This window comes from Bombus bifarius, unplaced genomic scaffold (genome assembly GCF_011952205.1).
Source record: "Bombus bifarius isolate JDL3187 unplaced genomic scaffold, Bbif_JDL3187 scf7180000008119, whole genome shotgun sequence".
Taxonomy (NCBI): Eukaryota; Metazoa; Arthropoda; class Insecta; order Hymenoptera; family Apidae; genus Bombus; species Bombus bifarius.
The window spans coordinates 58,131-85,180 of NW_022884454.1; the positions used below are offsets into that span (position 1 = coordinate 58,131).

General features: G+C 34.6%; 1 protein-coding gene across 3 annotated transcripts in view; it reads left to right on the forward strand.

Annotated features, from left to right (window-relative positions):
* The window catches only part of LOC117208454 (protein eva-1), a 144,007-nt gene that overhangs the window by 46,954 nt on the left and 70,003 nt on the right, over positions 1 to 27,050 (forward strand). For all 3 annotated transcript variants that reach the window (XM_033449650.1, XM_033449652.1, XM_033449651.1), the window contains exons 4-5: positions 5,795 to 5,944; positions 8,659 to 8,802. In XM_033449650.1, coding sequence (XP_033305541.1) covers positions 5,795 to 5,944; positions 8,659 to 8,802 — 294 coding nt within the window. The remainder of the gene's footprint in view (positions 1 to 5,794; positions 5,945 to 8,658; positions 8,803 to 27,050) is intronic.

Genomic DNA, 27,050 nt, shown 5'->3' on the forward strand with positions numbered 1-27,050 from the left:
TTGAAAAATTATTACATTTATACGCTATCATTTATATGCATTCCCTGTGTATAGAATATATCATGTCATATTTTGGAAATCAGGTGATCGTGCTGTAGACCAACCCTTGTTGCTAAAACTTTTAGAAATGAAGTTTTCCAATATTCCCAGTTGTATTCTTTATTCTTCAACGTATTTGTTTGATACCATTCTAGTTCTATTTTTTCCAAATACATCTTCAAGCACTTGATTTTCTTCTCCTCATTCTGGATTTTTAATTTTTCGCACTCCGTTTCATATTCTGATATCCAATCTGTGGCTTTCTGTTTTCCATCAAATTGTTTTAAGCTGAAGTTTGTTTCTTCTTTATCATAAATATTGTGTTTTTGGAGAGTTTCTAACAGTCTTTCTATGTCTAGACTAGACCTGGCTTCCGTCTTTATTTTCCTTTTGGAAATAATTCCTACTTCTTCTAAGTACATGTTCTGGATGTCCCATCGTCCATTGTGAGTATGATATTTCTGTATTGGCCTACCTTGATTAGACTTTTCGAGGCATTTCTGACTATTGCTGAATTGAACAACCGAAGATGATAATTTCTCACTTGAAATATTCATCTGGGTACACATTATCCAATCTTAAACACCTAACCTGAAGCTGAAGTTCATCAATTATTGAACAAATCCCCGCTGTGCGTATTTAAACTACGTAAACTACGTACATCCTCGACTCAACTACAAAGAAAAATGAATTAGTCAAATGAAGCACGTTTAGCTAATGACGTTGTAGCGCAATAAGTAGCACGTGTGTCGTCGCATAGATTTGCGGCGGACACGTGAGGCATCGCTTGGTTTTGGCGCACAATGTGACACGTGTAACGTGTATCCGTCTTCTTGATTCAGTACGTTTGAATTACCGCTTGCATTGTGTATATTTTCTTTCATTTTCTTTCGTGCTAATGCCAGTTAATTTGTATCTGTCAAATTAACACACGCTTCATTTGTGACAATCATTTAATAATTGATTGAAACGGTACAATTAATTCTTGTACAGGGTGTTTCATAAGTGATAATACTTACAACAACTTACTTAATATTCTTTAATAATAATTAGAGAGAAATAAAATATCAAACCAAATACAATCGAAATTATATCGTCTTTTTCCAAGAATATTTTTACTTCTACAAAATTTATATAGAAATCCATCCCTATCTTCATATCTTTCAATTAAGGCTTAATACAGCATTTTATTTTCAAATTGTCAAGCTCAGAAATTTTCAAGTCTAAATTTTCGGATTTTTATATCCTTGAATTTTCACATTTGTTACTGTACGATAATATTTTTTACGTATTATTTCACTGCTTAATGAGCTTATTCGTTACTAAAAACGCCCAAACTCTATTTTCCCAAAAACGTAGTTTTACACGAAAATATTTGGTACTATATTTTTTTGGTACTTGACCTTATTGAAATTATTGAGATTAATAATTATTGAGATTAATCGTAGTTACGTTGGGCTCGCCCCTTCAAATACAGTGTGCACATTCTCCATTTTGTTTCTGTTAACATGATCTCTGGCGATTTGAAAAGAGGATCATTGCTATAAATGTTCGTAACAACACACACGAAAACTTTAGAAGCCATCAAAACTGGGTCGATCGAAGAGGCAGTTGCTTGGTAAAAATGCTTTGTGCTAAATCTATTGTCGCTTCCAGTACTCGAAGGAATTACGTCTTGCAACTGTAGTATGACGTCTTTTTTCGTCTTTTTCTTACCAATTAACGCTTCAATCTGGATATCTCGCTCGAAAGATAGTTCGATAAGGGAGTTCCGATGTCTTCTTATCTTATTTTAAAAACCATTGTATAACTTTGTCCTTTGACGAGCCTCGTTACATGCTTGACGAGTTACTTTGTAACCTTCTCTCGTCCAAGAGGCTATTTGTTGCAAGTTTCCAATCGTCAGTAAGAACAGAAAATCAGTTTGATGCTTGAAAATAGTTCGGTTTGTAGTTCTTAGTTTGGCTTCAATTGTTTGGTTGATGGTGTAATTATTAAGTCTTTCCTGTGTGTCGACTAAAAAACGTTTCATTACTGGTAAACAAATTTGGATTTTTGAGCTTTCTATGCTTTTGAGCTTTTGAGCTTTATCAATGGTAAAAACCGGATTTGCTGTCAATTTTTAAATATTTAGATATACAATATTTACAATGGCGATGAAATTTGTTATGGTACTGTAATCGTAAAATAGAAATGGTTTAAAAACCGGATCGTCATAAATTATCAGATATAAAGATTCTCAATTTTTCTAAATATATTTAATATCATGTTTTTAAGATATCCTTCTTTTTTAATAATAATAAAAAAGGAAAGAACGATTGAATATCATATCTCCTTAACAAGAATCTTCTTATTCCTACAAAATTTATATACAATTCCACCCTTATTTCTTCTTTCCACCCAAGTGTATTCCACCTCCTGTTAACCAAATATTTCTTTCAAATATTCCACATTCACTGGGAACCTTCCCCGAATTGCCTCTTACGCTCGTTTCACATACACTTCCGTCAATAAAGAATCGCTGGAAACGAACCGGAGGTCGTTTTCCTCCCGCATTCTCGTAATTTTTCTTGAAATCCAGAAGAGGCGTTTCTGTAACCACAAAACTTTGAAAAGTTTGAAAAGCCGCGAAAAAGAGGCGGCGTAAATCGACGGCTCAATGAAGTAGGGTTACAACACTTTGTCTCAGACGTGTAAGAACACTCGGCGACTTTAAAAGAGCGGTTCGTTTCCCGCGCGAGAGATTCGTACTTTTAAAGGTCGCTTTAAACGTGACTTCGGGAGAAACCACGCTTTCAGGCAGATAATTATAATATGTATCGAGTTACACTAAGTGTTCCGATTATTTATTGAAAATTGTTGTGTCTTTATTCTTGTTGGGATTTAAGGTTTAAAATAATTCTAGCAAGAAGTTTTATTTGAATTTTATACAAATATTTATAGCATGGAAAGCTATTCCTTTTGAAAATAACTTCACATTATGTTGCATTCCATGAATTTTGTTATATTATATGATATAAAAAATATAAAGATATGTAATTTTTCTCGCGTAAAATGTAAATAACTGCAATATATTATTTCTCTCGTAGATTTCGATACTGACTTTTATATACGAGTGAATTTTAATTATTTCTTGAACTTTCTCTAAATTATATTTTTATAAATATCTTTATAATACACGTTGTGTACGCGCACATAAATGAATAATATTAGGCTGTACACAGACTACGTAACAAGTAGTTAACATTCGAATGCATAATTAGCCACAAATTTTTTGCATGTAGGAAAACGAAGTGCATGGTTTAAATATCGAAGATAATCATTTTATTTACGATTCAATTCCGCAGTTTATCGAAATCCATGCCGAGTACCTACACCATATCTTCAGATTATGGGTGCAGTTTATCTTCTTTATTGCCCGTTGTTCGATTTTCTCCTGAACAATTTATACTGTCACCTACTATTATTCATTACGACAATCACACTTATGATTTTCAAAGTAAAATATAAAATTGGCAAATCAGATTGATACAAATCATTTGTGACTCGTGTTATTATAATCTAATTATAGCAAACATAATCATTTCTGTCGTAATCAATATCCAATGAATTTAATTTGGCAATCCATAGAATGGCTTCCAGAAACTTCTCATTGTCAGTATAATTGCAATACCATAACATTTGAAATTAATACCTTAGAATCCCAATTATCCAAACATTATACCTATAAATTGATTCACAGACGATGTATTTTCGTCGACAGAAATTTGTGACTAGGATGAGATTTCTTTCCGTGAGAATTTCATTCTTGATAATCGATACCATAAATATTATCATTCGATCAATCTGATTCTTAACTTGCCAGATTACTATTGATAAAGCGCATTATCTTAAAGTAGTATTATCAACGTAGAATTAGTTTACTATCCAACAGACGTCAAATTTCTAACTGAATTTGAAATTTATATTTCGTTATTTGTATATTTGCTCATTTCGTTATTCTGTAAATTTTTGTTGATTTTCTTTAACGTATTATGACATTGAATTGAAATGATTGATCAGAACCAGGATACGTTGACGTGCATTTGCAAATTCATATTTCCGTAATTAACATTTAATATCTCGTAAATATTAAAAAATTACTTACTTTCGTATATTCGCTTACCAGAAAGAGATGGCATAAATAATCACAAATTCTGGAAGAAATATTAAAAAATAGCGTTTAGAATCATAATTTTTATGCATTAATTTTTTACATTCCAATTTACTAATTTGATCATTATGAGTTCTTAATGATCCAAATATTTTGTGCGTCATTTTCTAAATTTACCTGACTCTTAAAAAAAAAATGTTGATATTTATGTTGCTCCTCTATTGAACCCCTCATGTAATCATCCGCAAAATTCAAGAAAATGCACGAGAAGTGCGTTGACCTTGCGTAAAAACAAGTGAAAATCCTGGAAATGTGGTGTTCGTTACACCAATAAGGTTGCAAAGCTACGGAGTACACTATGATTGCAACCACAAAAACGTGTTATGGTAGAGCACCTGATCTGGTTGGGTTCGTTGGAATTTGAATCGTAACGAGACGAAGCAGGTTTTATCGAAACCCGTATCTCTGGCAAAAACCGTTTCCATTCGACTTGTTTATGCGATTGTCAACGGGCACGTATAGACCAGGCCAGGTATAGCGAGCTCGTAAAATCAGTCAAGAATGAAATTAACACATTTTGAGTGTCAGAACAAACGAATTTTTTTTATTGCAGTGTCAATTTTTATTGAATGGTATAGAAACGCACACATATTAAAATAAAAATTGAATATGGTTTATTTTTTAATAACGAAGAAATTTTTATTCCGATATCAATGTATTTTATATCGAGTGATATAGTGAAATATATTGAAATAAAAGTTAGATATAGTTTGCTGTTTAATAGCGAAGACATTTTTATTGGAATGTTAATAAACCGATGAAAGTCAATGAAACACATATAAAAACGAACGTATTTCATTACATTGTATGAATATAGATAGATAGATCTTAGTTCCCAGATTTTACTAGATTTCGACGTCATAAAACTAGTTGCCGTTTGAGTTAGTACTCAAATAGCTATGAATTTGTTCACGATACAGCATAGTATAAATAAACTTTGCAGAATATTTTAAACGGCAATAAAAAAATATGAATACATTTAAAATGTTAGACAGTTTTCCAATAAACATTGACAATATATTTATGACCAAAACAAAACAAACATCATTTTTCAAAAAATGTTTCGAAAAATGTAACGATAAAGTTATGTCATGTTCTTTCGTGAAAAGTAAATATAATAGGGAAATAATACAAACTCTTTGGAATGAAACGGTATTAAAATATTAATGTTACATTCTCTCCTCCACTAGCAAGTGAAAAAGTAGAATTATGTATATTTCACTTCTTTTTTTTACAAACGATGACACAATTTGCGAACCTAAAGAAGATGTTTCTACTACCTAAGATAAATGACAAAATACCAAAGTGTAACAAAAGAAAATAAATAAATAAATAAATAAATAAAAAGATTTTGTCAACCTGAGATACGAAAACCTAGAAGTTTTGAAGTTCGGAGACTACGATTTTCTAATCATATTAGCATTCATATTCATACAACAAAATTGTATTTTATCATATTTTGAACTTGTAATTACGTTGAACTTGACAATAAAAAGCAACAGTGGAGCGGTGAATTTATTAAAAAGCTCCTTTATGTTCCAGACGAGTTCAGAAGTAAAGTTGCCTGCGAGAATGACGTCATCAATCTTGTCTGCCACCCTGGACAAAGGGTTGCCATTTTCAGCGCATCGTTCGGCAGAACGGAGTACGAATCCCTTCAATGTCCTCAGCCGCACGACGTGAAAGAAGAAAGTGAGTAGATTCTTTTATTGTTCTAAAAGTTCGTTTTGTAAATAAAATTCTAAATATTATTGTTGTATTTAATATACTATGAGAGCCAGATATTCTAGCAACTAGGTCACACCGGATATTTTTTTTATATTGCATAAAATAATAAAAATCTACCTCTCTATTTTTTATTCATGAAATCAAGTATTCTTTCGTTTGAAAATTCCTATACATACGTAGCCTGTTCGGAAATAAAATTTGTTAAACTACAATAGTACATTTAAGCTATGGTAAGGTGGCGCATAATAATCATGGATTTCTATAAAAATATTTCATTATTACTTTAAAAACTTTTCTAATTTTAAGTTTAGTTTGGTAATTCTAGCTTTAACAATATTCTTTTAGATAGAAGTATCAATTAATTACTCTCGATTTCTTGATACCAGGAAATCTAACTTCAGTTTTGTTTCACATAAATTATAAAAAGTTTGCGTGAAACTGAAATTTTGATCATCAATGTCTAGCTTTTAGCTGTGGAAAAGATTTAAAAACGCTCTTAGATACAAGTTAGCATCTTAATAATTCTACTAAATATCGTTCTCGGAACCATAAAAGCCCTCAAAGAAGATAACGACCAAAAAGATATTCGAAAGTTAGTCGGGTCATTAAATGTTTACGCGAGCGTAAACATTCATGACCGTGCCGTTGAAGCAAGAGCATAGAAGATATACGATATAATAGCAGCTTATGAATCTCAAAGAGCAATTCTGGTTTTTGATAAGTTTTATAGCAATACCAATATTCCCTAATTTCCTTTATCTTAACGAAAATATTATTCTTTAATCTTACCTCGTATTTGAGTGTTTCAACAATAGTTAGGACAAAATGTTATGTTCTACAGTGTTATGTAATTTTTGCACATAAAGATAATTTCATCTAATTTCGGATCAAATATATACTTATACAAAAAGTAAATAAAATAATCGTAAAAATAATATAACTATTAAATATTATATCATAGCTATATGTATATTTAATCTTAAAAATTGTAATAACGAAAAAATTTAAAAAATCTGATCGTATATTTAAATATTGATATTTTGTAACAAGAAACTAGAATTAAGTATTGAAAAACTCTTCTGTTATCAACATAAATATAATACAGTTATCGAATTTAACATTTCTTGCAGAAACGTGGATATATTTCTAAAATTCTATGTTCCTAAAAATCTAAGGAACAGATGTCCTTTCTTTTCATGAAGTTACTTTACATGGAACATGACGTTAAAATAAAGATCCATGAAACTGCACATTTACATTCAATAGTCGGACGAATCGATTCAAAGTGCCGCAATTCGTGACGGACTTTACGAGAAAATGGAGCAGAGGTCGGGTCGCTACCAACCCCTTTGTGACGATGTCCAGACGGCATCCTCGTGAGGATAACAGCTCCGAAAACACTGAAATGCCATTGGCTACGGATCACTCCCTGCAAAAGTTTTATCTGATACGTTGATTTTGGCCTTTCGTGACCTCGTTAGTCTATGAATGCTTCTACGGATGTTTCTGATTATTGCGATTTTAATTCTCTAGTCGTAATTTAACATATTCCAATGTAGAATCATCAATCTTTCATTTCTGTCATTTATCATAATCATCAGTGAGTGCATTAAACGTCAAGAATAAATAGATGAAATTATCATTTTTATCATCAGAAATTACAATCATAATACATTAACTAATACTTTAACGAAACAAGAAACTTTATAACTAAAACTCCAGTTACTAGAAATTTAATTTCCATTCCATGATATTTCTCTGACAAGGGCTTTTATTAAAACTTCTAGGATTAGACTAGATTCAGTACGAACCTCCCTATGAACGTTCCTTATCAAATAAATTTTCGAATCAATTGAACTCTTCCTACGGTTGGCAGGATATTGTAACAAATTCAAAGGTTTCCTTCCTTGTTCTTCGGCTTCGCCCACACGTAACAATGAACTACATGTAATGGCCGTTTCCCGAATGGTTATCTACGATACTGTCACTCGCGATATTGTTTCAATCTGCGTGTTTCTTGGCCATGTGACACATCGTCCTGCTCTATCATGTCGTTCTCACAAAGGTACCTACCGTGACGGTGACATGCAGAAGTGACTTTTGACTCTGATACACTTCGAGATTTCAGAGAGGAAGGTTAGCTAAATTGGAACTTTGGAAATTTTTCCAAAAATGATTGGAAAAATTTTAGGAACCTTTTGATGATATTTCATGATTGATACATGAATGTTTGTTTTTCTGATTTAGTTTAGGATTTCTTTTCGTTTACTAAAATAACAAACGACACGGATGACGCATGCTCTCGGAACAAAAAGAATTTGAAAAAGAACTAAAATAATTTGAAAATAAAAAAAAAACTGAAGCAATTTGAAAAAGAACTAAAACAATTGAGAAATGCGGTTTAAAGTGAACTAAAGAGAATAAAATGGTGCTTTATATTCATATGAGCGTTATGCGGGATTCATGTCAAGCGTCGGATTATTAACCATAGATTGATGAAGTTGACATTTCCATTAAGCGCTCTGAAGTAGTCACAGTCGACCTTTAATCCGGTATTCAGCTTTCATTCGACGAACGATCCGCGCAATTTCTGGTAAGCTGGGAAACTAGCTCTTTTTTTTCTCGTCTATGAAGCTACGAGCGAACGTACTGAATAGATCAATTCTGTCTGGTTACAGCTTGTATGGCATCGTACGCGACGGAAACCGTGATGAATTTGTGCCATGGGAAACGTCGCTGCTCGGTGGTGGCAAACAGTTCGACGTTCGGTGAGCCTTGCAATCCGGAAAGCAGAACGTATTTGAAAGTTGTCTACACGTGTGGTAAGTTTGATTATTCTTCTATGAATATGTTAATTATTACGATAATGTTAACGCACGTTCTTTTTAATAAAAAAGTTTATGTAACTTTAAATTCATGTCAGAATATTTGTGATTATTGTAGTGTTACTTCAAGGTTTTAAAATGTGATTTTTTGTGATATAATAGAGGTACTTTTAGGAAAGCTATATTTTGGAGGTCATTATTCTACTAAAAAGGAGAAAATGAATTTAAAATTTCTGAATTAATTATCATTTGCAATTGATAAATACGTATTATTATATATACTAAAATAATTTGTACTAAATAATTCGTCCTCCAGCTGGATTCAAAAGAAATGGAACCTTTTCAAGGATTTTGAATCCTTTTAATAACAAAATGATCCTTCGATCAATTAAGGCATTTAATTCTCAGTTTCCATCTTTAAAATATTTATCGTCATTACAACGCAAAGCAATATCGAACGTTCTTTATCATTTAATCATTTAATTAATTAAAATTTGTGAAATTACGAAACAATTACGGAAACAATTATTATTAGCCCTTTCCAATATCCAGCAATATAAATTAATTATTATAAATATTATTCCTTTCTCGTTCATTAACTTTAGAATAATTTATTTTGTAATATAAGACAAATTAAAATCTATTTCTACATATTACAACCACTGTATTGTATTAATAAATTTACTAATGAACTATAAACACATTAACATAACAGTATTAGCGATTATTTAATGTACATAAATTCCAGACAAATTTTTGAGTTCAATTTCCTGTATATACATATTTGATAGGTTATTTGCAGAGTATAAAATCGATAGTCGAACGTTATAACACGCTCATTGGGAATATTTGGGACGAATTTCGATATTTTTCACGTGCGACAAATGGAGCGGAACATTTATTTTGTACGGAACGTCATGTTCTCTGTGATCTTTTATGAAACCGGTTTGCCCTGGAAAACTGTTCGCCGTTACGTAATAAATCACCGTGTATTTTTAATGTACGAATGAAAACAACCGAATGACGGAAGCAACTAATTTAATTTGAACCGCGAACAAACACTGTCCCGGGTCCACCATTCACCAATTTTTACAAACAATTTCACATCTGAGACGCATTAATTCGCATTATTTGACACGAAAAAATTTATTCGTTTACTTGCTATTTTATGAACTTCTGTCACTTTTTACCAAGCATTTTTCGATCCAGTTTGGTAATCGTGTAATTCTTTTTTATCTGAAATGATTACTTCTGTTAAAATTGGATAATAATAACAGAAGTTAAAATACTGTATTGATATTTCAGAATACTTTCAGATAGGATAAAACATATACGCGAAGCAGAAGTTTTGTGAGAAACAATATATATGTATATATGTATATATGTATATATGTATATGTATATATGTATATAATTAGTGGAAACTTTAAAATAAACATTATTTATGTCGTTTCATCTTGTACAGAACTAACATTTACTATTAATACATACATTCATTTAATATTAATAAATCTATCAATTTAAATATTGACAAAATATGATACTAAAAATTACATATATAGATGAAACTCCAATTCAAAGAATGTTCTATGTATCACAACATTTCTACGAAGTTTGAACAAATTTTCTTTCAAGAAAAAAGGGAAAATCAAATAAAAGAAAGATAGATTTTGTGAAAGATAACCGCAGCAGGACATGAAAGATTAAATATGGCAAAGCCTGATGAGCAAACAACAGAACATTCACGAACAAGTCGGAAGTCCATGTCAGCAGCGTCGATTGACCCAAAAAGCTTGAGGACGATTGACGCGCAGCTGCCTACTCGCGGGAAGTTCTTCTGATGGCTTTTCACTCGGGATGGCTCGTTTCTGTACTTAATGGCCAGTCAGTCTGAACGAAAGGACTTGCTTAATAGCCATTGTTTGGACCGTTGGCAAGTGAATAATGATCGGTTGTATTCCATTCGGAGGTACCGCCAATGCGAACCTATAATACTTGAAATTCACCAATTTTCGAGTACGTTATATAGAAACGCTTTGTTTCCTTAGTGCCTGTTTCATCCGCTCGGAGATTATTAAATTACACATATTTGTGTATTTATAGGAAATTTGAAATGTAAAAGTGAACATAATGCACATATGATGTACAAAGGTATATAAGATATTCAAAACAAAAAATTCGTTATAATATTTAACGAGGGAAACAAATACATATTTAGTTAGCTTTCATTTTTTAATTGTACAGTATGACTCTTCAGTAAGTATACAAATTAATTGGCGAAAATAATCTTGAATAAATCGGATGAGAAAATTTGTGGATGAATTTGCTTAGAGTAATTATTTTATTTCTACTTTTTTGCTGCAATATAAACATACATATATGTATATTTTAAACTTTGCACCGAAGTGATGCTATCATATTTTTACAGATACTTTCGTTATTTCACAATATTATTTAAACACCTTAACATTCTCAAAATTGTCTGAAGATCATTTTTACTTAGACATGTAGACATTTTTGGCACAAGTATGGTTCCAAAGTTTTATTACTCAAATGAATAGTACAGAAATGGAAAGAAATCTTTATGGAAGGAATGCGAATCTGATTGGTTATTTTTGACAGACTCGACACAATCGTAAAGTTAAGGACACGTATTGGTCAAATGTGTGTAGTATCGTGGACGAAAGGCCTGGGAAATATCGGACGAACTATGAACAGTGTCGCGAGAGCCGAGGCGCCGTCGGGCCCATCAATGTGTCATCGGTCTTTTCAAGTGCATAGTTTCGTGGAAAAGACCTACGTGACCCTGGCCACGAGCGTCTGCAGAATACGTGTGCGGTGGGCCTAGGAAAAGGGCAACAGAATGCGACAACGGCCAGAAAGGGTCAGTCGAAAAGCAGAGTGCGAGTCGAGAACGAGAGTGCGAGTCGAGAAGCCGAGTGCGAGTCGAGCGGAGACGGAGGTTGCGAGTAGCGTTGCCGAGAGAGTGTGGATTGCGCTGTGTTCTGTACGTTTGGTATGAATAGTTCAAGTTAAGCCACAATCGTCTTCTCTGTCTGATTAACATCTCTATTGTCCACGTTTTGTAAACATATTACATCACGATATTACATATTTTTGGGGGCTCAGCCGGGATTGGACAAGACAGAAAACGAAACGGTTTAACAGAGCTATTCGAGCTGGTTGTGAATTTACCGATACGCGGTGCGGTAAAAGACGATATCGTTGACTGTTTAAGTTTGCGTTGTGTGAAAAATGGCCAACGTCGGGGACGAACGATTGTCGGGTGAAGAGGGTTCGACGCTGGAGGAGCTGAGGAATAAGCTCGCGCGAATGAACCTCCCTATATCGGGTGCGAGGTCAGTGCTGATTGCAAGGCTGAATCGGGCGTGTAGGGCTGGACAATCGTATCGTAAGGGATCGACGGGCGGTGAAGAGCTAACCGGTCAACGAGATTTAGAAAGTGTACAGAGAGCTGAGCGTGATTGTAACGAAGGTGAGGATGTTGAGAAAATGAATATGAAGGAGTTGAAGGAGCGCCTCGCTAGTTTGGGTTTAAAGACGACGGGAAGAAAAGTAGAATTACGCGTACGGCTACGAGCGGCCATGGATGGTAATGACATATCGTCGGAAGAAGAAAGCGACGACGAAAGTGAGGATGAAGATGACAGGAAAAACGCCAGAGGATACAAGAGAGGTACGCGAAGGGTGTATCAGGACCGTGACGAATGTTGTCGAAGGGCATGTGTTGGTTCGACACTGAGTTTTAGAGACGTCGAAGACGCATTAGAGTCGTTTAGTGGCAACAGAGGTGAAAATGTCGAACGATGGTTCGAGTCGTTCGAGGAAGTCGCTGATATGTGCATGTGGTCGGATGGGCAGAAGGCAGTCTACGCGAGGAAGCTGCTGAAGGGATCAGCGAAAATATTTGCGAGCTTCGAGTGTCATGCCAGGACTTGGCATGAGTTGAAGAGGGGGCTAGTGAAAGAATTTTCGAGGAAAGTCAACAGTAGGCAAGTTCATCAGAAACTTGAAGAAACAAAAAAGGAGAGTGATGAAGCATGTTTGGCTTACATGTACCGTATGCTCGAAATAGCTAGCCATGTGGACATGGAGGAGGAAGCAAAGGTGGAATACATAGTGGATGGAATAATAGACGACGAGAACAATAAGGCTGTATTGTACGGCGCTACGTCAATCAAAGAGTTGAGGAAGAGGTTAGTAATGTACGAAGAGCAGAAGAGTCGCAGAGCAAAGTCGATTGTGAAGTCGGCTAAAACCCAGAAGAACGGGAAGCCCAGTCAATCTGTAGATGCAATGAAGAAAAGAAGATGCTCCATTTGCGGTAGTGAGGATCATCTAAGAGTTAAGTGTCCGGAGAGGGGAGAAGGTGTCAGGTGTTTCAAGTGCAGCGGATTTGGACATATTGCAGCGAGGTGTACGGCACAACCGAAAGAGACTTGCGTAGTGTCAAGATCCGAAAAGGGGAAGTATGTGAAGGAAGTGGCGATAGATGATTGTAGGTTTGTGGCATTAGTGGATACAGGTAGTAACCTTACGTTCATACGAGCGGATGAGTATGCGAGGTTAGGATCACCACCTCTGGGAAACTGCAAACCTAAGTTTGATGGTTTTGGTTCCGCTGGCAATAGTACCTGGCGCGAGTTCACAAGGGTAATGACGGTCGACGGGTGCGACTTTACTGTCACTCTGCATGTTATCTCGAATAAGGTAATGACAAGACACAGTCTACTCTTAGGTACCGACTTTTTAGACCAGGTAGAGTTGCGAGTCAAACGGGGCGAGGTGACATTTTTACGACTCGACGATCAGACCGACGGTCACGAGGACGCGCCGGATGTACTGGGGGTAAACGCGGTAGAACAGACCGACGAAACAGACCTGACACGCGTACGGGAACCGCATTATCGTGAAGCGATTCGCGATATCGTTAGGGGGTATAGGCCGGAGAAGAAGCGAGACGTCGGAATAACCGAGAAAATAGTTCTGAAAAGCGACAAACCGGTAGCGCGAAGACCGCGAAGACTGGCGCCGTCGGAAAGAAAGGAAGTAGATGATCTGATGGAAGCGTGGATAAACGAGGGTGTCATCAAATCGTCAGACTTGGAGTATGCGAGTCCGATAGGTGTAGTTAGAAAGAAAGATTTGTGTGTGCGTGTGGCTAGATGGGCCTTGTTACTAGGCGAGATTACGTATCAGGTCATCGGCCGTCATCGGCCGGGGAAAAGTATGCAGCATGTAGATGCTCCGAGTAGGAACCCCCTGCCGAGCACTATGTATGTAACGGAGAGTGAAGACGGGCTGATTGCACGGTTGAGAAGGGCACAGAACAAGGACATCGAAGTCCGTAGGATTTTGGACGCCGCAACGTGCAGTCAGGCCGATGGGCAGGTAGTAAGAAACAATATTTTGTATAAGGAGTGTAAGGACGATGTGCTAATAGTAGTATCGAAGGCGATGCGGGCTCAAGTAGTTAGGCAAGCGCACGAGCGTGGGCATTTCGAGGTTACCAAAGCACAAGCTATGGTCAAGAAGGACTTCTGGTTCAAGGGGTTGCGCGAGAAGGGCGAACACATGGTATCCAACTGCCTTGACTGTAGCCTAACCGAGCGAAACATAGGTAAGCTAGAAGGGAACCTGCGAAATTACAAGAAAAGAAGAAAGCGTGTGAAGCGGTACCGAAGGAAGGACCCGCACACACCTCGATTTTATGAAACCTTGGGTCCTAAACGCCGAAAGTGACGCATCTGATGACAGCGAGATAAAAGGCAACATCTGAGGGCAGATGTTATTGCAGGATGGCCGAATGTAGTATCGTGGACGAAAGGCCTGGGAAATATCGGACGAACTATGAACAGTGTCGCGAGAGCCGAGGCGCCGTCGGGCCCATCAATGTGTCATCGGTCTTTTCAAGTGCATAGTTTCGTGGAAAAGACCTACGTGACCCTGGCCACGAGCGTCTGCAGAATACGTGTGCGGTGGGCCTAGGAAAAGGGCAACAGAATGCGACAACGGCCAGAAAGGGTCAGTCGAAAAGCAGAGTGCGAGTCGAGAACGAGAGTGCGAGTCGAGAAGCCGAGTGCGAGTCGAGCGGAGACGGAGGTTGCGAGTGGCGTTGCCGAGAGAGTGTGGATTGCGCTGTGTTCTGTACGTTTGGTATGAATAGTTCAAGTTAAGCCACAATCGTCTTCTCTGTCTGATTAACATCTCTATTGTCCACGTTTTGTAAACATATTACATCACGATATTACATGTGTTACATATACAAACAAAACAGTGTAACATTGAGTGATGGTGAGCGACAGAGAGCATTACCCTCCTTATCATCTCCATAGTATACAAATGTGAGAAGATAATACATAATAACCAATCATTACATAAAAGGAAGCTGACTAGTCAGAGTATGAACCTGAAAATTAAAAAGTTAGAAAAAGTAAGTAAATAATAATGTGAAACAGGTTGATGTATCTAAAGTAGGTTGTGAAACAGCAACACTCGTCAGGGGAAAATATCTAGGAAGCTCTTTGAATAATGAAAACCACTACCGTAAGATGTAATTTCCCCAAAGAAATTAATAGCGCATTATTTCTTGTATAAAGCAAATAAATAGAGCTAGTATGTCGCACGATGTATGTGTGCCTTATTCACGATAAAGAAAAATAGAAATTGATATATTTATAATAGACGGAAACATCAATCTGTCAAATCAAAAAGTATCCAGAAACTCACCATAGAAAATAGTAATCAGTCAAATTACAAGATACCCGAAAAATCATCACATAATATCCTGAAAAATTCTAAGAAATGTAATTTTCACTATCCCAATTTCCAAGCCCCACTAAACTCCTTTAGGAGAGTATTATAATCATCCTAAAGAGAATTCTTCGATAATCGTCAAAGGCACGTGCACTAGAGAAGCTCCTTTTTCCGTTTCTTCCAAGAAACCACTGCGACTCTTTTCACATAGTAGAGCAGAGATTTTACAAAAGAAGATTGTATGGCCAATTTTCTAATCTCGATGGCGCGTCATGAAGCATGGAGTTTCAAACCTTTTCGAAAACAGGTCGCTATCTAACCACTGGCCACTAACGACACTCTTGACGATACATAGAGTAGTCAGCTATCTCAGCCGGTGCGTTTCTGTGGAAAATTCCAGAATAATGATACCGGCACGGCCTCTAACGAGCCACGTCGTCCGTTCGACCCGAAGAAATCCGCTCGGGCATCGAGCGTACCGCGTCGCGTATAACGAGCCGTCGCTTGTAATGCCAAGTTATTTTCATTGTGCACGCGATACAGGAAAGAAACGGGGACTGGCATCTCTGCTTTTACTCTACTTTCTTCTTCCCTCTTTCTTTCTAACTGGGTTGAGAACTAACTACGGATTCAACCGCGGACGCTTTTAATGGCACTCGTCGCGTAACATTGTCGCTGCGGTAACGACCGACTGCTCGTATCGTCGGCGAGTTTATAGCACAGGCTGGGCCTGGAATCACCGGTTAACACGGAAAAATGAGCATCGTTATGATGTTTGTCATTTGGTTTGACCAAGTTTTGTTTTTCTTCGTTTCCACACACGTTTCGGGCTAGACACAGTAGAACATTTTTCGACAAGTAACAGTGTTGAGTTTGTTAATTGATGGATTAGTGTGATTATTGTACGAAAAGTGTTGATTTTTTTGTTTAAAAATCTATTGATGAATTATGGAGAGAGACAGTACCTCAAATGCATTCTCCTTACTTTAATTATTTGATGATTGCATAAGAAAAATATGACACGTCAATTAATAAGTAAGAAGAATTAACAGTAAAAGAAATCTACAATTGTCAAATCTAAAAGTGTCGGACTAAAGTTTTCATCATAATCAAGATTTACAACAAACTTGTGTAAAATGTGCAATTCAGCACTAAAAATAGAGACATTTTCATAAAAATGTTTAACACGACTGATTCAGTTTCATAATGCATCCAGATGACGTGTATTAATTAGTACATTTTATCCATTCCATTAAATTAATGTAGGAATTGCAAAAGTGCCATGCATGAACAGCCCTAGAGGTTCGTACTACCCTCGACACGCTACACATATTCATTGAAAAAATAAAGAAAACTACGACAGATAACGAATGTACGAATGCAAATGTTTGCAGTAGTCTAATTGCATATTAATCATGAGTGTATTACCTGTGAGTGAAAAATAAAGGTGTTTTACAGGTTAATGCAACATTAATCGTATTTTATCTCTTAAAGTAATAACTCGATGTATCTGTAAGAGATCGATACATTAAGCTGTGCTTGCAGCTTTCTTGCTGTCAGCCTTGATCAATTACACGCGAATATACAAATTAACCATGTAAGTTGCAACGATAGATTCACTCAAAAAAGAAATAGAGATAGAAATAGAAAATAAGAAGACAAGCTTCTTCGGTAATAAATATTTCAATTAATACTTTTTCACTTTTTGAATCACACGGATACAGAATTCTAATTCTAATAATACATGTATAATATGATTTTTATTATTCTTATTACTTTTCGATTGTCAAAAGTCGATTTAGAATTTTGTGAACTTTTAAATAAAAAAATATTTCACCATAAAACACGCAAACAGATAAAAGAGTGTATTAATAAAGGACCAATCGTTACAAATTGTTGTTCAACAACCACTTAAATAAATATATAAATATAACAGAATAAAAATATATAATATATAAATATATTGTGGCGGCACTCAACAGCAAATACTACCATTCGACACTAAGTAGTGTCGGAAAATGGCAGCGCAGTGGTTAGCGCCTTAAGTTACAAACATTCAGAACCCGGGTTCAAATCCCGGCGATCGAAGTCTCTGATTTTTCTGCCACGCATCAAAAATGGAAGAAAAACAGCAGTGTACCCCATCAGCAGTGACATCTACACCCGCAGCAGAACCTATCTCGGCTTCCACGCAGCCAGCAGCTACAATTAATCACGGACAACACTTCTTACTACACCTCAATATAATGAAAATGTATAAATATAATAAAAATATATTCCAGCTGGAAATAACGTTGAAACGTTGACCGAAAGTAAAACGAAATTTCGAATGTAACTACATTTCTAATGTTCTTTTTCTCTCATTGTAACACTGCAGACATCGCTTAAGGCATCGCAAAGATAAATAACAGAACCATAAGAGACAGTGTTTAAAAGTTTTGTTTCTAGCAACTTCCCCAACGATTTTCCATTTCACGCGCGAGATAAAAAATCGACTGTTCACAGCGGCAATCAATTCGAGTAATCGGTGGAGTGTTTCACGTACTCACGGCTGGACGCTCTTTTTATTTAGTTGCGCATTCTATTTCCCCGTCGAATTTTATACGCCGATCATACCGCTTCCATTTTTTGACGACACGCCGATCTTTTCTGGGATATTTTTTCTGAAACATAGCTCACGCTTCGATACTAGATAAAACGGTCTACCGTAATTGAGAACACAATTGTAAAAATTCAACACAACCTCAATGTGCACCATATCGAGAATTGTAATTTTATTTCAATTTAATGTGTCAAATGAGTTCAGAGAGGTACTCATTAAAAAAGAGGTACAATATTAACGAGATCGTGGAAAGTGGAATGGAAAAGATAAGTGATATATTAACTGCGAATGTTTATGCAAGTTTATATTTTTATGAACATACGTACGTTATCACTTGAAATTTTCAAATCATGCTTGTGATGGGAAAGAATTTTGGGCTTTTAAAACTCTTGTCTCGCAAATGAGAAAATAACAATAGTTATATTTATCCAAAATTAATTATTAGACTTATGTCTTTTTCACTTAAATATCTTTTCTTCCTTTTAATGAAAATTTAAATATTCCTTCCGTATATATCTCAGTAATTATTTTTTAATAATTTCCAGAAGATTAGATTAGATGCTATAAGGAGTACTTTATTTTAAACATTTTTTGTATTTATGTATTTTAGCTGTATTCTGAATATTTTTGTGTCTTTACATTTCCTATGAGTGCATAAACATCTGCAGTCTAATAACATAATAATAAAATTGAAAAGGAAGTGTAGAATTGTGTTTTGGAATCAGGAATAAAGAGCAATAAGGGTGGATAAAGGGGAGGATGATCGTAGGCAACTCGAATCATGGTTGCTCGACGCAACTCGATGCAAATACAGGTTTCCTATTATGCAAACAATCCTCATTACATTGCTATACCTTAAAATACAATACGTTTAATATAAATGTAAATATAGGACACGATGTGCCGAGTTAATTAGCGGAATTCGTTGAATGAAAACTAAATGTTGAAAGAAATCTAAATGAAATAATCTCAAAACTTTTAGTCTATTCTCCTTGTTGATACTGTTTCTACTTTTTCGTATATGTGGTATACAGCGGCTAAATACAAAAAGCAATTTTATACGTCTGGATTACAAAATATTAAAGTTATTATTTGTTTCGATATGAAGTATTTTCTAAATTTACTTTTTAACATCGATTTAGTATTTTATAATATATAAAGTTGTTTTAGCAGAAGTAGATAAAGTTACAACGATTAATGTTACAAAATAACATTTTAATATGGATTTAATATTGGAAGCAAATTAGAGTATTTTCTGATGTTTAGAAAAGAAATATAGAACATTTCAAAATCAGATTTTGTTCGTGAGTAAAAGATTTCCTAAGTAATTTTTATCAAAACGCTCCTTCTTCACAAATTGCATCTCCTCTTAGTTCATTGAATTATCAAATACTTCATATGTGAAGTACAAGCAGAGTCTTTAGTTTCATGATTATAATACCAACGATAATTACTTTCGTCAAAATTAAGAGTTGCACAAAAGAGTTATCGAGAGAAATGTACAAAAATAGAATTGAAATGTTTCCAGATTTCACATTAAAATAACAAACTACAAAAGTCATCATTTATTTTTTTTACTTAAATGAATAAAATTATATAGATCTTCAAGTCTTTTTCTATTGATTACAGCATATTCCAACCATGGAATAAAACAACATCACAGCACGCTACCATTTCCAAATCGTCCATTCGAAAAATAATCGGCCTACTCTGTAGTGGCATTTATCCTCGAACAATTGTACAATTCATCGTAGGGATATTTTCAGATAGAATTTCCATCTGTCGTCGGGTTTTTTCATTAAGATCCGATTTATCGAGGCTCGTTTCGCGAATCGCGCACACGTGCCTGTGTAGGACCGTACCAATTACTGATGCATTAGCAAACAGGTGTTTCGCGCATTGCATTCATCGACCCATTCGTATGTACCGACGGATATTCTAGCCACGAAATAGAACTCGTTATTCAATATACATGTTATACTCTTGCAAAACGTCCTCTCTCTTCAGCAACAGAGTGATCCACAATACCGATTGACATGTGTGAGGTTATTCGTCTTGCGTTTCCGTTAATCATTCTTTTCTTCGGTTAACTACAAAGTACGTATTTAACGTGTGCACGTGGATTCGCTAATCAAGATTCATTTGTCTTATATTTAACAACTGAGTCGCCCATTTGCCAAATTGATTAATTCCATAAAACAAAAAGTAGAAAAATTGATAAAATTATATATATGGACTTAACCTGTAACCATTTTAACCTGTAAACCCCTCAATTGTTATTTCTTCTTCAATGAATGTACATACTAGATGTATATTATATAGTACTTTTATCCAAAAATAATCTGATAATTCTTTTTATTGAGAAAGAAGGAGAGTAGAGAAAAAGGCAAAACATGAAAAAAGAAGGAAGGAGAACACGCTGTGTTGGTATTCTAATTTAACAGTATGTCATGCACGCCTGTATAAGGCGCGGCAGGGGAGCTTTTTACACTAGTAAGCAAAATATGCGCATACGTTCAATAGATGAAAAACTCCAGGGAATAATCAACGTGCACGCCACGGAGACCGCGAGTATTCTTGCCCGCGAGATCGAATTTCGTTTTCATCCCCTGACAGTTTTTATCGTGGCAGGTTTTACCGAAGTATACCTATTGCAAGTTTTCTTGCGTGGAAGGGTTCCAACGATAGCGGTGTTGCAGCTAATCATTCCACGAGGCCCGTGTGAAAGATGGGAGCATTTTGCGATTCACGGGTTGAGATAGGATTACGTTTCATTTTGTGAAAGATTTATTAGGTGAGAAGATATTGGGAGAGGTTAAGTGAATTTCTGAGTTTTATTTTTATTTTCTTTTGAGCTTGATTATGTATACATAAATATTATTAAATGTGGATATGATAAGTAAATATTAAGTTGTCAAGTTTAATCCCATATTTGTGAATTTTATTGAAGACTATTTTAGTTTTAAAATATAAATCGGTATGTATGTATAAGTTTTAAAACTATTTGAAATTCAATTCTGTCTATTACAATCGCTTACAACACCACAACAATATACAAAACCATGTAAAATTTCTTGTATTTTTCATTTAAATATTAAAATTCATTAAAGTTCGCTCAATGCCCGACATGTTGATTACGACATGTGCATGAAATCAAACGTGATTCCTATTCCAACAACGATCCACCCGTTGGAAAGCATTGCGACGATGTTCTCTTCTTCGTGGCGCTGCCAACGTTAGACCATTGACCCGGAATAATTACGAAGCGATCTCAAAGTCTAATTGGATCCGCATGAATTATCCGCGTACATCAAAGTACTTTGCGGCGAAACACGCGATGATTTGACACCATGCTCGGTCTTATTAAACAAGTGGTCATTGGTATTTAGTACAGATACAACCAACTAAGACAGTAATCAATTCTTTACGATGGTTATTTAAAAATTGATAATCTTTAATTTGCACTAAAACTTTCATCTCTTATTTGTTAAGTAATATATAATTTGAAATCTGTTAAAGGTATGTATAAATTTATAAACTTTTTTGTGAAGTATTCTTTTTTTTTGTATGTTTGACACATTTAAGAAATGCGAAGAATACAAGTAAATAAATTCGATTGTTTTATCCCTTGGGCAATATCTTCTGAATTAAATATTCAATAAATGTTCTTATATAATTAAATATTTTATGATTGATGATTCTTTGAATTAAATTTTGATATTTCACACACGAATGAGATATTAAACTCTGTGTAAAATGTTTTGTTGTGAATGTATCGTGGACAGTTCACGGGATGACAGGAAATTTATGTGACACGTTAGACGAAGTATGAAGGAAAGTTTATTCGGGAATCAAGAATATGGCGCATCCTTTTCCACTTCATTTGTCGTCGTTAAATTTTCTCGATGACGTGTCCCGAAGAAGCGCGAACGCTGGCGAAAATGGAAGAATAAGCGGAAGAAGGAAAAATAAAAAGCGACCTAAGTGACAGAGGGAAGAAAAATGGTTGAAGTAAGACCTGTCACGGAGCTGTCTTCAGTTTTTTATGGATTATTGGATCGATGTTGTTTTTCAACTATGGATCAGAAGCTTCTATGTAAACTATCAAAAAGTTTTAATAAATATTCATTTCTTCATATCTCTGCACTGCTTCAAATAGATCTAAATACATTTTAACAAGCAATTCCATTTAATTTTTGAAAGTTAACTGATATTTAATTATTTTCATTATTGAAATTAAACGGCCAATTTTATTACAATGATGAAATAAACTCCTGTAATGTAACAATTATACATGTATATTTTCTAAAACTTCTACTCTTTATTTTCTCCGTTTCTTTACTTCATATTCTTCATTTTGCAAAACTTCAAATTATTATTCATTTTCAATGAAACTCCTCGTGCGAAAGCATAAAAATATTTTACGAATGGTTCACTAAATGTTTCCCAGAATCCGTTAGCCATTAGACGATCGAGTGATTGTCCGAACGACTCGACGAAAATTCGTCGAACGAAGAGGAAAACAAGTGTAAATAACACGGAATGAACACAATGTAGAAACGGGCCTTTCATGGTTGCTATAATAAATATTGTGTTTCGTAGAACAAATGTCCTGTTCTGTTATCGCGGCTAGTAAACACGGAGAAATTACGGTCAGTTGTGATACTCAGTCTTGTCTTTTATTTGGAAAGTTGGAATACTGCTCCGGGTGGTGTTCCATTTTGTTTTTCCTGCCCTCTATTTTACTTGAAGTCTTTTAGTTCGCATTGGTGCTTTGCGTCGTCCTTTTCATTGACTGTGTTACTGTCGATAGTGGTATAGTAAAAAAAATTTGATTATTATTCAACAGAATTGAGATTTAAAAAATATGTTAGAAGCATGTACATGATATCTCGAGGATAGTATAAGAAAAACGTATATATTGCATTTTTAATCATATATCAATCAATCTATTTAGACTTTAATATTATTTTACAAAATAATCGAAATGTCCAATTCGTAATTTTTTATAAATATTTCTAATTTTATAGATATTTGATTGATTTATAATGTTATACAAATTTCAAAGATTTGCATTCTATCATCTCAGTTTTAAAGTAGACGATCATCTTTCATAAAATTACTGAAAAGCACGATTGGAACATTTTAGAATATTTTGTATTGAAAATTTGAAATCAGTAGAATCCATATATTTCTTATTTTCTGTGACGTAACTCTTGAACTCTTTATTTACAAGACACTGTAAATTAATAGTTGATTAATGTTTTAAGACATTAACCCGTTATATCTGCTTGAACTAAAGTAAAGGACGATCAGATGTCGAAGAAGAAACTAAACACGAAGATGAAACTCCAGACGTTTGCTGATGCCCGTGCCACGATACTCTTATATCAAGTTGTTGCATAAGTTACGTTCATCGTTGGTCTGAGGTAAAATAAATATCATGCTATTTCCCAGAAATTTCTACTACGAATATCCTATATCAAATGAAAAAGAGAACATTAAACTTGTGATTGATATGCTATTTACTTTCATTTTACAGTTACATATAATATCGTTAATCCACATTCTTATAAATGTATACAGCCATCGTTGTTTATTTAATTGGTTCATTAACATATCTTCATTTCTATTTATTTTTTATGACTTCAGTTATAAATGTTTAACAACCAGAACGCTTCGAATTTGAAGTATTTACGGTTCTAATTATTTATTTAATCTATAAACCTATTTATCTCATTATTATATCTATATCTATGTATGTATCTCAGCTTATCGCAAAGGAATATCTATATTTTGCTTAATAATAAATTAAATATTAAATAAATCCAATATTTGCATAAATTTTATTAAAATATTAGCACTGCAACATAGATTGTAATAGAAATTGTATCTTTCACATATACCACGATATATCATATGGTGAAATTTTAAGGGTTGCAAACACCGTACAGTTAATCGTAGTAGCAGCGTTCATTGAGTTCGACTACTGCCAATACGGGTCAGCGACCCTTCCAATCAAATTTTGACACGAGAAAGTCTGGCAATTACTAATAAAGTAAAAACTCATGCATCAAGCAACACTGCAATACTGATTATAAAACGAAAACCCGATTCAATTGTCATGCGTATAATTACAAAGTAGGAATCCAACCATGAATTTAACATTTCTTAAAGTTTCGAAATTAAAAATAGTTCACCAAGTGAAACTCTTAATCGATTCGAAATTCAGTATTTGTTTCCTACATGCGTTATTTTCATCATGAAATCGCTTTTTATTGTTTATTTTTTTGAGTAAAAACAGGTTTAACGCGCATAAAAAAGAGGAAGAGCGATTTCCCTCGAAATGTTTGACAGAATCTTTAAAGTAAATATCTGGAATGATGTATTCTTTGGCCAAGAAAGCTGTTTGAAAGGTTCTCAAAGGATCTCATGTCCTGATTCCGAAATTGCTTCTTGGCGCGGAATAAACGTTAGAATATCGCTTTCATTTCTCCTCGGTTTCGTTTTTTCTCCTCGCACAGATAAATTTGTCCCGTATTCATATTGGTATTACCTATTGAGCTTATTTCGTGTTCATGTGTCCTCTTCTTTTTCTTACGACAACTGTGCGAATTCCTGTTTGAGTCGTTTGTTCAATGAAAGAAGCTACGTAAATAGGATTTTCTCAAATAGATAACTATCTGCATATGCAGTCATTGCGCAAGATTTATGTCGTCTAAAGTTTAATAAAGCTAGATATCAATAGGGTATCGTCGAGCAAGTTTAACTTATTTTTAAAATTTGATAAAAATGTAATATCTATATATATATAAATATTCGAAAAATATTATTATTTCAGAACTATGTAGAATATATTATTTACATCTAGTGGATTTTTCGATGTTGCTCAGCAGCTCTATGAATAAAACTTATCACAAAATGTCTTTTCGTAGAATCAGAAAACTTTATCGTTCGATTGAATCTAATCGAAAGTGTCACGGTGTGTAGCAATGAAAATAATTTTCCAGAAACAATGTTTGGCGGTATACAAAACGAGGAAGCGTCGAATGCAATTGGCCAAGACAGGTGGACCACCGGACCTGATTTTTCCGATTTCCATTTTAAAGAGTGAATTACGCGGCACATGGCCGCCTCATGAAACATTGATGAACTAATCTCCTTTGGGGATTGACCGTACGCCCTGATTTTCAATCCTTGCCTGCGGGTTTTCGAAAGTTTGATTTTTTCTTTGAATGAAATTATCTTGGCGATACGGGTTATCCTTACATTCGTCGGAGGTGACAAAGTAAACTGAAGCGACGGACAGAAATTAGGTCGAATGAATTATTTCGTCCACTAGCTACTTACGGTTATTCTTTGCGAGAAAGTCAACGTCCTATTCGGAAAATTGCCAATTAACCGGTGTAATATTCTTTGTAAGACGTTATTACGATGGTTGAAGTCTGTACCTCCTTTCAGGGAAAATTGAAGGAAGTAGTTAAGCAAATATTTTTAAATTTTAAATAGTGGATTAGAGTTAAATTTTCTAGTACTTGTTGAAATGGTATCTTTTAAAAATATATATTCCAGAAATTTTGATTTATACGTGTACATGGCTCGTGAAATATTCTAACACTTTTAATTCACTCCACATAAATTCGCTATTATTTCAAAATCAATTGCATATTGTATATTTTTTAAAGAACTATTACTACATGGAGGTCATGTTTTATGAGTGAGACAACTACCTTAGTTTTCATATGTGCGTAAAAAGATCAGGTTACCATAACAGAGCAATACGATGACTAATCATTGGCCATTGTGGTATTGCATGCGCTAATTACAGGTATTGTCCCATGGCATGGACCAGTTTACAAGGATCAAAAGTGTTTGCTTATTGATTGTAGTACAGAGAGTATTCCAATTTCATTCGCTGTGAATAAAAACCTTCGTGCTCAATTTATTGCAACGTTGACCTATAATTGCTGACATTATGACAGTTTTAGCTAACCTTTAAAATTTTACAGAAAATTTACGTTGGTGAGCTTCTCTTCATACATTCGTGAAATTCTACGAAGCGTCACATCTTAATATGACGCAACGATGATAAGGAACGGAGGAATTAATTTAACAACGTCTCACGATGGGATCTGCATTATTGGGAGTCCTGCTGAGAGTCATAAGAGTCATATTTACACGCAGGAATTCGCTATTTACGCGAAGAATATTACATAGCTGCGAGAAGTGTACATACTTGCGAGTTTCGTCTATCGATCAAAGCCGTTTGTCAGCACCAGCAAACAGACTTAAATGGCTATTTGACTTGAGTTCCTTTGTTAGTCCATTTAAGCGTTGTGCAGCGTGATTTGTATATTGTTGTGTATTATTATATCATGTGTACATTTAGTATTCGAGTTCGATACTGCGTCAACTAGGAGTAATGAATGACATATCTATCTATTTTCCAATTAAATAAGATGAAATTTCTGAGAAATGTTTTTATTAGCAGCTAAAAAATATATACTATTTACATAAGTGTTTTACACACATTTTAATAATTTGCATTTGTTTACATAATATTTTATAAATATTGACCAATGACAGAAATTGTAAACTAACCTTTTGGTTACTGTATAAGAGCTACTTCAAAAATACATAATTGATCTCATTCCAATAACTTCTAATTATTTACATAATATTGTGTAATGTATCATCGTAAAATAATGTGTATGTAAATTTTTGCTGTTTGAAAGCAAACATCACATTTTGTTCAAATTCGCCATTATATATCAGAATATTAGACGAACGTATACAACGTCAAGCACAAAAATGTCTCAATAATTCTAAAAAATTTATCAACAATTGTGTGAAGCAATCTATAATG